The following is a 15,392-nucleotide window of genomic DNA, read 5'->3' on the forward strand; positions in this document are numbered from 1 at the left end:
TGCTGGAAATAAAGATTCTTAGGTGGGAAAATGTGGTTAGTAAAGCATAATAGACAGAAAATCTTGCTTTGCACCACTAAAGCCTACAAAAACATGTTGCCTAAGCTCAGTGGGCTTTTCGGAAAGACGACACTGACTATACAGTTTTCCTCTCATGCAAGATCAAAGACCCTCATAATGAGAGAATTAATATTCTTCCAAGGTGAGTCAGGGAAAAGCAGCCGGCATTAAGCTGACCTTTTTTTTTTGCCCACTGGCATTAGAAACCAATTTTAATGCCGATGGCATGTGTAGTAAGGGCAAATGGAAGTAACATGAGTATAGAATAAATTAACATAAAATAATTTAAAGTGGTTGTAAACCTCTGATATGAAATATGAACAAAGCATATCCTTCTATACTGTGTACTTGTCTCAATTAAAAGCACCAAATGTCATATCTGTCTGCTGCTTTGTTCCTCTGCTATCAGCATGAATCGATTCTGACTTTTTTTTTCCTGACACCAAGAGAAAAAAGGTGACAGGGGGAGGAGCTCCACCAGCTTGACAGCCTTAGCTCTGTACTTGTGTGCTATGTGATGGGGGGTGTATCTCTTACCTCCAATCAGCTCTCAGAGCTCTCCTCACTGAGCTCTGCAGAGTGTAACTTCAGCCCTCCGCCCCTTTTTTTCTGACAGCTCAGACAAGCTTATAAATGCTGGACTTTGAACAGATGTAGAGAAGAGAGGACTGCAAATAAACAGGTAAAACTTATGTTGGAGGATTTGTTTCATCCTCCTACATATGGTTATATGTATGGATTTACAACCACTTTACCCACTTGGCCTCTGGAAGATCTACCCCCCTTCATGACCAGGCCATTTTTTATGATACGGCACTGGATTACTTTAAATGACAATTGCGTGGTTGTACGACACTGTACCCAACTAGAATTTATGTCCTTTTTTTCCCACAAATAGAGCTTTTTTTTTTTGCTATTTGTCCACCTCTGCGTTTTTTATTTTTTGCGGTATACATTATTTTGAAAAACTTTGAAAAAAAACAATATTTTTTGCTTTCTGCTGTAACACACATCTAACAAAAAAATAAATAATCACATTTCTTCATCAGTTTAGGCCATTTTGTATTCTGCTACATATTTTTGGTAAAAAAATCCAAATAAGTGTATATTGATTGGTTTGTGCAAAAGTTAAAGCATCTACAAACAATGGGATATTTTTATTTACTTATTTTTTACTAGTAATGACGACTTATAGCGGAACTGCGACATTGCGGTGGACAAATCGTACACTAACTGACACTTTTTGGGGACCAGTGACACTAATACAGTGATCAGTTCTAAAAAAATATGTACTGTTACTGTACTAATGACACTGGCTTGGAAGGGGTTTACATCAGGGGCAATCAAAGGGTTAAATGTGTTCCTAGCCAGTGCTTGTATACTGTGGGGGAAGGTGCTTTTACTAAGGTAAAGCAGAGATCTGTGTCATGTATCTGCAGTAATGTTCATGTCTGTCTGTTTACCTCTGTGTTCAGCTTAAGAGACCGGCCACCTGTTCACCTGTCTGCTTAAGTAATCTTCCCTCAAGCAAGGCTCCAACCAGCCCCTAACTGGGAACAATATATTAACCTGTACACTGCAAGCCAGCCTCGCTAATCAGTATTGTGTGTTTGGCTTCCTGTGTGCTTCTTGCCGTGTGCTCTAAGTCTGATCCAGTTAACTGACCTTGGCTTGTTCTTGACTGTCTCTGTCTGCTTCATATCCCGACCTTTGACGTGTTCTTTGACTATCTCTGCCTGTTTGTTGCCGTGACCTTTTGGCTTATTACCTGAGTATCCCTTGTTGTCCCAGACTGCTGCTTCTTCTCTGTCCCAGTGTGATCCTTGTTGGTGCTCTAGAGGACCTGCTTTCCTGAACCACTCAGAGCTCCATCCGCAGCAGTCAGCCATAGGGTCTACTACCTTAGTGGTGAACTCCTGACCCCAACGGGGTGCATCTGTCACCTGGCTTCATGTGACCTGACAATCTGTGTCCTTGCTTTGCAGAAACACAGTATCAATGCCTTCCCTACTGACAGAACGGTGATCTGCCTTGTTTACCGAACAATCGGCGGATGCCGGTGGACATTGAGTGTGATCACAGTGGGAGTGGGCCGCCGGCGCCCCAGACACGGAAGTGTCGGATCATGTACTAGATACATGATCTCCCACTTAACGGCCACCCTACCACATTACATCTACAGTGGGCAGTCTGCAAGTGGTTAATTATTAAAGTTAAAACCACCAGTTACTATTATATCAGTGTTTCATGTCAACAGTAAATGTTACCTATTTCCAGTGTACAGGTACTATTAAAGTAGTACTAAAGGTTAACGTTTTCTTTTCATTTTGGACAGAGCAAGGGAGGGTTATAACCCCTCTAAGGTTTTCTTGGCATCTGTGTCCCATTGGGGAGATTTCCTTTCAATTCCTGGTCTCATAGCAAAACAGGAAATTAGAGGAAATCCCACCAGGGTCACCAGAACTAGTGTCCCCAGTGGAAGATTTCCCCTCTATTCTGTTCTGGGGACAACCCAGAATTCAGGATTTTCTTTTCCTTGCACTTTTGATGATATCAGTAAACAGGGCAAATAGAGAGGGTTAATCTCCCTGATGGGGGCACAAACAGCAATAAGAACCTGATATATGTTATAATCCCACTACATTTAATCCATGACTAAAAAAACTGTATCATTTGAAGTTATGATATTTGCCGCCTGCCTGTATTGAAATAGCCATGCTTTATTATACCGTTTTCTCCAGAAACGTATCCACAAGTTCATACTCCAATCTCTCTGATGAGCGTGCAACACCTCCACTCCCATTCCAAGACAACCAACCCTCTCTTTCTACTGAGACAACTTTAGATTATTAGAACTTCATTAAATGGCCTCCAGAACCAAACAGATGAGTTTGGACTGGTTGTTAACCCAGCATAGTCTTACTAATGCTTGCATACTGGTAGACATTAGCACATTATGGCTTTTTTTCTCATAAGGCCATACTTCATAAACCTCTGAGTATTTCCAAGAGCCAAAAGTAGGACTAGTCCAATGTCTTGGGAAACATGCCAGTTTATAACTAAATAAAAGACATAGGGGTAAAGCGTGGTTGACATCATTGTATGCTGTACTGCTGTTTGTCGAAATCCCACAAATGGATACACTGCAGGTGATATTTCAAACACTTTACTCTTCAAGTCAGGAATCATAGCGCCTGGAGAGAAAAAGAGACAAGATCCGTACCTGCTTTCAGCTGATCTAAAATTTTCATGACTGCCTTAAGCTGCTGTTGGTAGCCATCTGCTTGTTTTACTGCCTCCTCTTCTTTACCCTCAATGTTCTTAAGAATGGACCGGTGTTCCTGCTCCAGACGCACTCCCTGGCCTTTGAATTCTTCAATTTCTTTTTTGATCTGTGGAATACAGACACTTTTCACCTGTATGTCTAAACCCAGAGGCTTGCTCAAAGATGCAACCAGTGAAAGGTGTCATGTTTTAGTGATACATGTGTTTTGACACCGACTGTCTTGATAGTTACATTTTACTTTAACAGTCAACACAAAGGCTACAGAAACCATATTGGAAGTAAAATGGTTATGCATTAATTAGAAAAAAGAAGTTTTATCTATCTATCTATCTATCTATCTATCTATCTATCTATCTATCTATCTATCTATCTATCTATCTATCTATCTATCTATCTATATATGAATAAACAAATACCAGGGTTGGTAAACAACTCCAGTCCTAGTGCTCAAAGGATGTCAAGAAAAAAATGGAAATAAATCCGCTATATATACATAAAATACAAGCTGCTGTTATAAGAGGAAAACACACGGATAAAGTCAAAATATACTCCATTATAAGAAGATAGTATTACCAGCGCTGCTGAAATTAAACAAAAATACTCAAAAAGGTTTGAGGCTAATGAACCCAGTAATACTACAATCTCGAATGAACAAGGGTACATATAGATATAAAAATGGTAATGAAACAGAAAGTTCAATGCAGTGGCGTGAGAACCAATAGTCCCAAAATAATCGTTCAAACAAATACCAGCGATAGCATATAATATACCAGCGGTAGTATAAGAAACATTTGTAACAACTGCATAAACTCAAGGTTTTCTTATAAACAGTTCATTGCATGCAGCAGAAAGTTGAGATAAGGGATTATATTCCTTCTGGAGTGCACCTTTCCATGGGTTACTAAACCTTCCCCACACCTCGTGAGTAACCCTCTATGGGTATAAGCTTACCAGAGGTAAGAAAAAGGCAAGCCTGTTATCTCCTTTCTCCCTTAGATCAGCTCTTCCACCGCCAGAATCTCTCAGTCCTCCTCAGTCAGAGTAATGTAATGTCATGGTAAACACACATAGGAAATAGAAGGGGAGGCTCTCCATAGTGTAAAAATGTTTATTAAACAGAACCCACTAGGAACCCCCCTTAAAAAATGCGCTTACAGAATAAAAGTATTAAAACAGTCTGACATAGTCAGCATCGGCTCACCGCTGGTCGGAGCTCCGAGCGGCCTGCCCACTGCGATGAGTCCCGGGATGACGCTGCCTGTCTCCAGCTGGTAGGTCGCATAGCCACGCCCTGACGCATTTCAAAATTCCGTCTTCAGAGGGCGTGGCCACGCAACACGACTCTACACTTAAATAGCATGGGAGGCGGGCTCCCGCAGCGCCATCACCACGGGAACCATCGGACTCGTACCCGCCCCTTTATGGAGGATAAACAGCTGCCATGCAGCGTCCCATCCATTCGTAACAGCTCACTCTGTGTTAGCACCATATTACTAAGCTAATCTTTATCCATGCTTCTCAAATTTACAGTATATAATAAAAATACATTGAATAGTTATAAAATCATTGGAATGCATTACCAAAACCAATGCAACTCACAATCACGACATTATATTGAAATATTAATCTTCTAAAAGAAGTTTGATTCAACACACATTATTGAAAATACCCAGATGATGGTAACTATTAAAGATAGAGTTTCAATAAAAGATATACCAATATAAATCCCCGTTGCTAGGGTGCCAAATAGGTTCACCAGCAAGAGAAATACATATTGCGCCTTTATCACGGGCATAAATTCACATAAAAAATTACCACAAACAATTATTATTAATTCACCAGCACGCTGGAAAATTTACGTAAAAAATACCCAAACGTCCATGCTTGTATATTAAATACATCAGATAGATACTATAAATGTACCAATGCTGAAATACTACTACTAAAACACCCAGATGCTCGTAACTGTAAAGTTACACCGTTACAGTCTAAATAAACAAAAATAGGCCAATATCCAAACCCCTAATTAAATCTGATAACCACTAACGTCGTTAACTAAAGTGGTTAACTGAAGGGATATATGTTCCGTCTTTTTTCAAATATCAAAAATGTATCAAAAAATATGAAATCTAAAGATATATCCTCCAGCATACTGGAAAATCAATAAAAATACAACTAACATTGTTCAAGATATAAATAATTTAAAAAAATAAAATGGAATGAACCTTGTACCTTAACGGTGTGACACTGACCACAGTAATTTAGTGATGAGTGGATAATACTGTAATGCAACATAGAACCCGAAAAAATGAGTAACAGGAGCCAATTAAGTATCAATAATTGCTAATGAAACAATTTAGGTCGAGTTCAATATTCAGCCCATTAGGGCTAAGCGTATTGGCCAGAAAAATCCACAATGATTCACGCTTGTATATCTCTCTAACCATGTTAGCTCCTCTCCAGTTGGGGTGTAATTTGTCAATACCCCAAAATTTAAGGCCCTCCGGGTTTCGATCATGCTTCTCCCTGAAATGCAGTGATACGCCATGCTCTTTATATCCTATCAGGATGTTATATATATGTTCTGACACCCTTTTGCCTAAAGTCCTTTTCGTGCGGCCAATATACATAAGGCCGCGGGCATTCTAAAGCGTACACTACATGCATCGACATGCATGATATAAATTCTTTAATCTGGAATTCCTTGCCATTAGCTGTTGAAGTAAAGCTGGTAAGACCCCTCAGATGTGTTGTAACTTGCCGACAAGACTTGCACTTTCTGCACGCATAGAAGGTTTCTATGCGTGCAGAAAGTGCAAGTCTTGTCGGCAAATTACGACACATCTGAGGGGTTACTCACGAGGTGTGGTGAAGGTTTAGTAACCCATGGAAAGGTGCACTCCAGAAGGAATATAATCCCTTATCTCAAATGTCTGCTGCATGCAATGAACTGTTTATAAGAAAACCTTGAGTTTATGCAGTTGTTACAAGTGTTTCTTATACTACCGCTGGTATATTATATGCTATCGCTGGTATTTGTTTGAACGATTATTTTGGGACTATTGGTTCTCATGCCACTGCATTGAACTTTCTGTTTCATTACCATTTTTATATTTATATTTACCCTTGTTCATTCGAGATTGTAGTATTACTGGATTCATTAGCCTCAAACCTTTTTAAATATTTTTGTTTACTAATACCATCTTTATATATATATATATATATATATATATATATATATATTCACACACACATTATCTCACAAAAGTGATTACACTCCTCACATATTTTGATATACCGTTTCCTGTGATAACAATGAAGAAATGACAATGTAAAGTAGTGAGTGTACAGCTTGTATAACAGTGTAAAGTTACTGTCCCCTCAAAATAACTTAACACACAGTCATTAATGTCTAAACTGCTGACAACAAAAGTGAGTACACCCCTAAGTGTAAATGTCCAAATTTGGGCCCAATTAGCCATTTTCCCTCCCCGATGTCATGTGACTCGTTAGTGTTACAAGGTCTTATGTGTGAATGCGGAGCAGTTTGTGTTAAATTTGATGTTATCGCTCTTACTCTCTCATACTGGTCACTGGAAGTTCAACATGGCACCTCATGGCAAAAAACTCTCTGAGGATCTGAAAAAAAGAATTGTTGCTCTACATAAAGATGGCCTAGGCTATAAGAAGATTGCCAAGACCTTGTAACTGAGCTGCAGCACGGTGGCCAAGACCATAGAGTGTTTTAACAGGACAGGTTCCACTCAGAACAGGCCTCGCCATGGTCCACCAAAGAAGTTGAGTGCACATTCTTAGCATCATATCCAGAGGTTGTCTTTGGGAAATAGACGTATGAGTGCTGTCAGCATTGCTGCAGAGGTTGAAGGTTGAAGGAGTGGGGGGGGGGGTCAGCCTTTCAGTGCTCAGACCATACACCGCACACTGCATCAAATTGGTCTGCATGGCTTTCGTCCCAGAAGGAAGCCTCTTCTAAAGATGATGCACAAGAAAGCCCGCAAACAGTTTGCTGAAGACAAGCAGACTAAGGATATGGATTACTGGAACCATGTCCTGTGGTCTGAGACCAAGATAAACTTTTTTGGTTCAGATGGTGTCAAGCGTGTGTGGTGGCAACCAGGTGAGGAGTACAAAGACAAGTGTGTCTTGCCTACAGTCAAGCATGGTGGTGGGAGTGTTATGGTCTGAGGCTGCATGAGTGCTGCCGGTACTGGGGAGCTACAGTTCATTGAGGGAACCATGAATGCCAACATGTACTGTGACATACTGAAGCAGAGCATTATCCCCTCTCTTCGGAGACTGGGCCGCAGGGCAGTATTCTAACATGATAACGACCCCAAACACACCTCCAAGACGACCACTGCCTTCCTAAAGAAGCTGAGGGTAAAGGTATTGGACTGGCCAAGTCTCCAGACCTAAACCCTATTGAGCATCTGTAGGGCATCCGCAAATGGAAGGTGGAGGAGCACAAGGTCTCTAACATCCAACAGCTCTGTGATGTCGTCGTGGAGGAGTGAAAGAGGACTCCAGTGGCAACCTGTGAAACTCTGGTGAACTCCATGTCCAAGAGGGTTAAGGCAGTGCTAGAAAATAATGATGGCCACATAAATAATTTACACTTTTTGGCCCAATTTGGAAATTTTCCCTTAGCGGTGTACTCACTTTTGTTGCCAACGGTTTGGACATTAATGGCTGTGTGTTGAGTTATTTTGAGGGGACAGCAAATTCACACTGTTATACAAGCTGTATACTCACTACTTTACATTGTAGAAAAGTGTGTTTCTTTCTTCTTTCTTCAGTGTTGTCACATGAAAAGATATAATAAAATATTTACAAAAATGTGAGGGGTGTACTCACTTTTGTGAGATACTGTATATATACAGACAACAGAGCATGGCCATTAAAAGGAATCTAATAGTGTGAAAGAAAGGAACAGACTTTATGCAATTAGGGTTACTAAGTTTGTTTTCAGCAGTGATGTGTTTTTATTAATTATCATGAGTCAGTTTATAGAAATGTAAAGCAAAAATGTGTATATATAGATATATATATTTATATATATAGATAGATATATATATCGTCAAGGTGGAGTGAACAGCACACAGCAGTCTTCTAGTGCATGCAATCAGGCCTTCCCATTCGGCCATATATAGAAATCAGTCAAGGGATTGCTGCACTTAAAGTCATTTATTTCAAAGATAATCACATACAAGTGAATAGCATATCATACCAGATCCTACTGGTATGATATGCTATTCACTTGTATGTGATTATCTTTGAAATGAATGATTTTAAGTGCAGCAATCCCTTGACTGATTTTTATATATATATATATATATATATATATATATATATATATATACTATATTACCAAAAGTATTGGGACGCCTGCCTTTACACACACATGAACTTTAATGGCATCCCAGTTTACGTCCTAAGGGTTCAATATTGAGTTAGCCCTATCTATCTATCTATCTATCTATCTATCTATCTATCTATCTATCTATCTATCTATCTATCTATCTATCTATCTATCTATCTATCTATCTATCCATACATATATACACTATATTACCAAAAGTATTGGGACGACTGCCTTTACACGCACATGAACTTTAATGGCATCCCAGTTTACGTCCGTAGGGTTCAATGTTGAGTTGGCCCACCCTATAACAGTTTCAACTCTTCTGGGAAGGCTGTCCTCAAGGTTTAGGAGTGTGTCTATGGGAATGTTTAACCATTCTTCCAGAAGCGCATTTGTGAGGTCAAGCACTGATGTTGAACGAACAGGCTCGCAGTCTCGCTCTACTTCATCCAAAAGGTGTTCTATTGGGTTGAGGTGAGGACTCTGTGCAGGCCAGTGAAGTTCCTACACCCCAAACTGAGCATGTGCACAGTGCCCGCAAGGCTCTGTCTTATCAGGAGATGGATTGGGGACAGTGGAAGAAGGGGAGGATCAGAGAAGATAGGATCGAACAGCCTTTATGCTGAGGATTAACCCCTTAGGTCCCACAGTGAGTATAACAAGAATGCTTTACTGCATATACAAACTGATTTTACTGTTGTGGGTTTAGTAACACTTTAATGATAATCAATGTATACCACCAAAAAAGTTTAAAAAGTAATTTAGTAATGTTGAGCACAAAAAAAAAACAGGCTTCATCTGTACTTTCATCTGGTATCTAGATGTGTTTAGGTAACATTGAGATTAGTGCCATATGTGGAAACTCAGAAGGAAGCATTTCTTCTTTGCTTTTCTAGAAAAGCACACATTTCAATCCTACAACAGCCCACTATGATTCATGGACCAGATGAACAAGAGTGTTTGTTACCCAAAAAAAAATAAAAAATGGATCCTGTTTCCTTAAAGCATGAATAACAGCAAAATGCTTGTGCTATGTAATTTGGCCCCCTGTATTACCTGAAATACCTTTCTGATCCTGCCTGGTTCTGACCTCCCCTCTGTAAACTGACCATGGTTTATTATGGCTGCTGAGCCCTGACACCATGTTCATTTTACATGCCTCTGTCATCCACAGCTCTGCTCTCCGATCTCCTATGTCCTCCTCTGTCCTCCTCCCCCCTCCCCTCCCTGCCTGTCAGCTCCGTCCACTCCACAAACCCCCCTTCTGCTGCTATCATATCTATAGTATAAGCATGCCATCCTCTCTGTTAAATAACATTATGTGTCCCTGTGCCTGTGCTGTATAAAAAAAGGAGCAGATTTGTACCTATATCAGAGCGTCTCCCTGCGCTCATGTGACTCCTCGGCTCTATCTCCTCCCCGGCTCTCAGCCCCTCCCACTATAACTGTCAGCCGGAGAGAGGAGAGAGCCGAGGAGTCACGTGAGTGCCGGGAGAGGCTCTGATATAAGGTACAGATCTGCATCTTTTTTTTATACAGCACAGGGACACATCATTTTATTTAACAGAGGGGATGGCATGCTTTATACCAGGGGTGCCCAACCTTTTGAGAAACAAGGGCCACTTTATTGACTTGGTAACGGGTCGCGGGCCACAATGAACGTAAAGGGGGGATGGCAGGTCTGTGTCCACTCTGCATATGTAGAGCAGACATGGAAGCAACCTACCATAAGGGCCCTCCGATCCGCCCAGACAGAAGGAGACAGATCCCCTTCTGTTTTTTTTTAAGGAGATCGGATTGCAGATAGGCGGGTGTAAACGGACACTAGTCTGTTTACATCTGCCGCTCTATAGAGGTGAATGGAGAGTCCATTTGAGTCCACCTGAAAAACATACAGAAGGACCCAATCGGACCGATCACGTGAAAGGGGCCTAAGGCTGCTTTCACACTGATGCACAGTGGTTTACCTGCTCCTCAACTGATCTCAATCTTCACTTCTTCCTCAAGATTCCTGCAGCTGGCTGGTACTGCTGGCTGGTACTGCCGGTACTGCTGACAGGTGCTGGTACTGCTGGCTTGTACTGCTGGCGAGTACTGTTGGCTGGTACTGGTACAAATGACTGGTACTGCTGAGGGGTACTGGTACTGCTGGCGGGTACTGCTACTGCTGGCTGGTACTGATACTGATACTGGTACTGCTGGTGGGTACTGCTGCTGGCTGGCACTGGTACTGCTGGTTTATACTGCTGACTGGTCCGGATGGTGGGTACGGGTACTTCTGCTGGGTACTGGTACTGATGACTGGTACTACTGGCTGGTATTGGTACTGCTGGTACTGGTACTGCTGGCTGGTACTGGTACTGCTGGTTGGTACTGGTACTGTTGGTTGGTACTGGTTGCTGGTACTGATACTGGTGGCTGCTGTCCCAGATCGCGGGTTCCTGTGTCCTGACCCGCCATCCCCGAGCATAATTGTGACAGAAGCATGCAGCTGCAGTAGAGTGCAGAGCCCATGCTTCCTGTCACAGGAGGAGTACATTTGGCATCACTCCGCCTGTGAAGCAGCCGGCACTATACAGGAAGCATCGGCTCTGCTTCCTCTAGCGGCGTCTCTGTTCTTCGCACTAATGCTCGGAGATGGCGAGTCGGGAACCCACGATCTGGGCTTGCCGACCCGCCATCTCAGAGCAAGACATGGCAGGCTACATCGGAGGGCGCCGTGGGCCAGCGGTTGGGCACCCCTGCTTTATACTATAGTGGCTTAACAACCACTTTAAAGCCTAAGCTTAGTAAAACCAAAATATTAGCACAAGGGACAGTATATACAATTAATGTGAAGTGTCCCTTGTGCTGACAACTGTGTTTTTAGTTGAATTTTTCTGTCTTGTAATCCCCCCGTTACCCCCGCAGCCATAATCGTCCAGTAACGCGGGGGTTAATAGACATCAGCCATCAAGTGCGACAACTGTGCTTGCCTTTTCCACCTCCTCCTCCTCCATTCATGGAAGCTGTACTATAGCTTCCATCAATAAAAAAAGATCTCTGAATGGAGGATGAGCAGATGTACAGTCCGCCCCCCTCCATTTATAGATCTCTTTTTATTCATGGAAGCTATAATACAGCCTCTATAAATGTGGAGGGGCAGAAAGGGTGGACATAGCCAGTGCTCTTGGCGAATGTCTGTGACAGGTCCCTCTAAGTCCTGTGACACTGGAGGATTAGAGCTGCGGGGATGGAGGGGGAATCAGGGGATGGAGGATTTCAACCAAATCTGCAGTCATCAAAGCAAGGTATCCTTTGCATTGATTGTAACTACTGTTCCTTGTCCTGATTTTAAAAAAATATATATTTTGACTAAACTTACGCTTTAATGAACAGTTTTGTTTATAAAGTAGACCATGGTAACATTGGGCACATCTTCAGCAGAAAAAAATATGCTGCTAGCATTAGTAAACAGATTTTTTTTTAGATATTTTTTACATTTCTTCAGTTACTTACTGGTTTCCAGTCCTAGGTAAATGTCATACATCCCAGGAGTCTTCAAGAGAGGAAGAGGGGTTTTCTCAGCTACACACACCTTCCTGTCTGCATGCCTGAGCTAAGGTCAGATGGATTCCAGGAAGTAAATGCTACATGAATCATCTGCCTTTATTCAAGATGCCCATGGCCAGAAATGCTAGAGGGTGCTTTTCAAAGCAAAATAAAACATGGAAAGATGGATGGATGGGTAAGTTTTATTTGAATCTTAAAAATTAATTAAACAGCATTTTTGATTTGTGGTGATTAGATGTAGTGTAGTCCTGCTTTAAGATGGTTACTCTTTTCTTGTTATAAACACATCAAGTTACTGTATATACCTTTGTTTTTCATGTTTCGTTGCTTTGCATTGCGTACACGCCTGGTAAGAATTTAAAATATATAGGTACATGTCCAGAATTCGTGAGTATTTATTAGTGTGTATTGTCTCCAGCAAGCTGAGTGCAAATACATTTCTTCTCGGCCATGTGTAACAATAATTGATAAATAAATCCATAAGAAAACTGCCTGACCATTGGAAATATACTCTGACAAGATCTGTAGATGCTGACAAACATGCACTATAAAATGGTTCTATTGTTTAGATACATCTCAGGTATAGTTTCCTGGAATTGGACCTTGTTGTATATCAGAGTTGTCCCCCGCTCAGGAACCCACGCTGCTCACCTTTTGCAGAGTTTGCAGAGTTTCTCAGTAAAAGCAATTCCAGTCTGGATATCCATTGCTTTAAAGTATATCTGATTTCTATATCACAAATGTAATATTTTGCAACCTTATTTTTCATCAAGTGGTCCAGCTAACATAGATCCTGTCCTAGGGGGGCAATTCTTAATTACTGTGAAGGAGCAGAGTTGTCACCCTAGGCTTCTCACTACCAACTTGGACTACAGAACACCATAGCTACCAACTGTCCCTGATTTGGAGCAATGTCCCTCTGTCCCTCTTTCCTCCTCATTTGTCCCTCATTTTGGTCTGATCTATATATAAAATGCACTTTTTATCTTTCAAATAGTTTTCCAGTGCTAAACCTTTCATCCAATTTCTAAATTGCCGCATTTGTAAATTTTAAAAGTCAATATAAAGAAATAGTAGTGGTAAAAAAAAAAGCACTTGTGGATTTAATTAACCTTTTTATTGGTTAGTTCTCCTTTAAGGGGGCGTGGCAGGGGGGGCATGTCTTATGCCTACATATATTTGCTAGTAGGTGTCCCTCATTCCCATTTTAAAATGTTGGGAGGTATGCAGAACACATTACAGGTGCCACATTTCCATAATATAGAAGGTAGGTTTTTTGTGGACCAAATAAGAGAACTGTACAGGAGCGTTAATATGTTATGGGATTTTAGTGGAATACAGAACACACAGCAAGTTGGAAGCTCATTGGATTTCTGGCAGGACTAACTGGTATATTTTTTGTAATTTAATGAGTATTTTTAATGACACAATACATATGGAAATCTGCATGTTTTAGAGAGATGTACTGAATATATTGTTTTTTTCTTTTTTCACACTTTGATTTTACTGTTGTGGGTTTAGTAATATGCAGTAAAGAATGCCTGTTATACTCACTGTGGAACCTAAGGGGTTAATCCTCTGCATTATGTAAAAAGGCTGTTTGATCCTGTCTCCTCTGATCCTCTCATTCTTCCATAGTCCCCAGTCTATCTGCTGATAGAACATAGGCTAGGGGACAAGCTGCACATTCTCAGTTTGGTGTGTAGTGCTAGTGAGTTTTTTCTTTTCTTGGGAGAGTATATGTGATCAGCACAAGGCCAATTAGCACTGTCCAGACAGGGTCAGGGGTCCTGCAGTCTGATAGGACAGTCAGAGCACAATGAAAACTCCTCCTACAAGCTTTAACTAGACACTGATAGAAGCCACAAGACTTCTATATACTCCTGTGGATAAACGGTATTAAGTTTATATTTGCTAAAACTTTTGCATTTCCATGTTCAGTGTACTATGGGAGACCAGATATAGTGAATGCAGGGTCCAGGATTTAGTTATGCCCTGTAAACACGACCGTTTTTGCCGTCGGAATAAACTCCGAAGGTTTCTCTGATGGAACGCCGACTGAATTCCGTTCAATCGGTCTTGCCTACACACGGTCACACCAAAGTCCGACCGTCCAGAACGCGGTGACGTACAACACGTATGACGGGACTAGAAAAAGGAAGTGCAATAGCCAGTAGCCAAGTACTAGCTTCAGAGCATGCATCGTTTTTGGTACGCCGGAACAGCATACAGACGAGCAGTTTTCCCGATAGGAATTGGTATCGTCGGAAATATTTAGAACATGTTCCATTTCTAGGTCCGTCAGAATTTTCCAAAAAAAAAAAGTCCGATGAGGCCTACACACGATCGGAATAGGCGATGAAAAGCTTCTGTTGGACTTTTTCTGTCGGACATTCCGCTCATGTGTACGCGGCATAACACTTTAATTATCTAGAACAGCTATTACAGGACAGCCTCATTTCCCATTATGCACAATAAGCGTAATGACAACTATAGCTCTTTGGTAACATCCAGACCATGCACTCCCTGGGTAGTTCTAACACTAAATATATTTCCCAATGTGACATGGTTCATGTTAGAGAAGGCACGAGATCAAACAAGTCATTTGGCAATTGTGATGTACAAGTAATTGATGCAACTAATATTACTGATGGCAATGACCAGCTGAGCACACTGAATGAGAAGGCTAAGTGCAAATCTTTGTCTAGAAACAAAAAAAAAGGAAAACAAAAAGGGCAAAAACAGTGAAACAACTTGTAGGATGACTCTTAAGAAAAAGCCAAACTCAAGTAGGCCAAAACACCCTCACTGCCAATATCTGTGTGTCTAGAAGACTCAAGTTATATAAACTAGGGATGAGTTGAACACCCCCCCCCCCCCGGTTCGGTTCGCACCAGAACATACCAAACAGGCAAAAAATTCGGCAGAACACGCGAACACTGTTAAAGTCTATGGGACACTAACATGAATAATCAAAAGTGCTAATTTTAAAGGCTTATATGCAAGTTATTGTCATAAAAAGTGTTTGGGGACCTGGGTCCTGCCCCAGGGGACATGTATCAATGCAAAAATGTTTTTTAAAAATGGCAGTTTTTTCGGGAGCAGTGATTT

General features: G+C 41.2%; 1 protein-coding gene across 1 annotated transcript in view; it reads right to left on the minus strand.

The window, feature by feature from the left end:
• The window catches only part of LOC141110072 (coiled-coil domain-containing protein 63-like), a 195,977-nt gene that overhangs the window by 98,307 nt on the left and 82,278 nt on the right, over positions 1-15,392 (minus strand). The window contains exon 11 of the mRNA XM_073601296.1: positions 3,284-3,452. Within this exon, the coding sequence (XP_073457397.1) occupies positions 3,284-3,452 (169 nt within the window). The remainder of the gene's footprint in view (positions 1-3,283; positions 3,453-15,392) is intronic.

The sequence above is a fragment of the Aquarana catesbeiana genome, linkage group LG10 (genome assembly GCF_042186555.1).
Source record: "Aquarana catesbeiana isolate 2022-GZ linkage group LG10, ASM4218655v1, whole genome shotgun sequence".
NCBI classification, from domain to species: domain Eukaryota; kingdom Metazoa; phylum Chordata; class Amphibia; order Anura; family Ranidae; genus Aquarana; species Aquarana catesbeiana.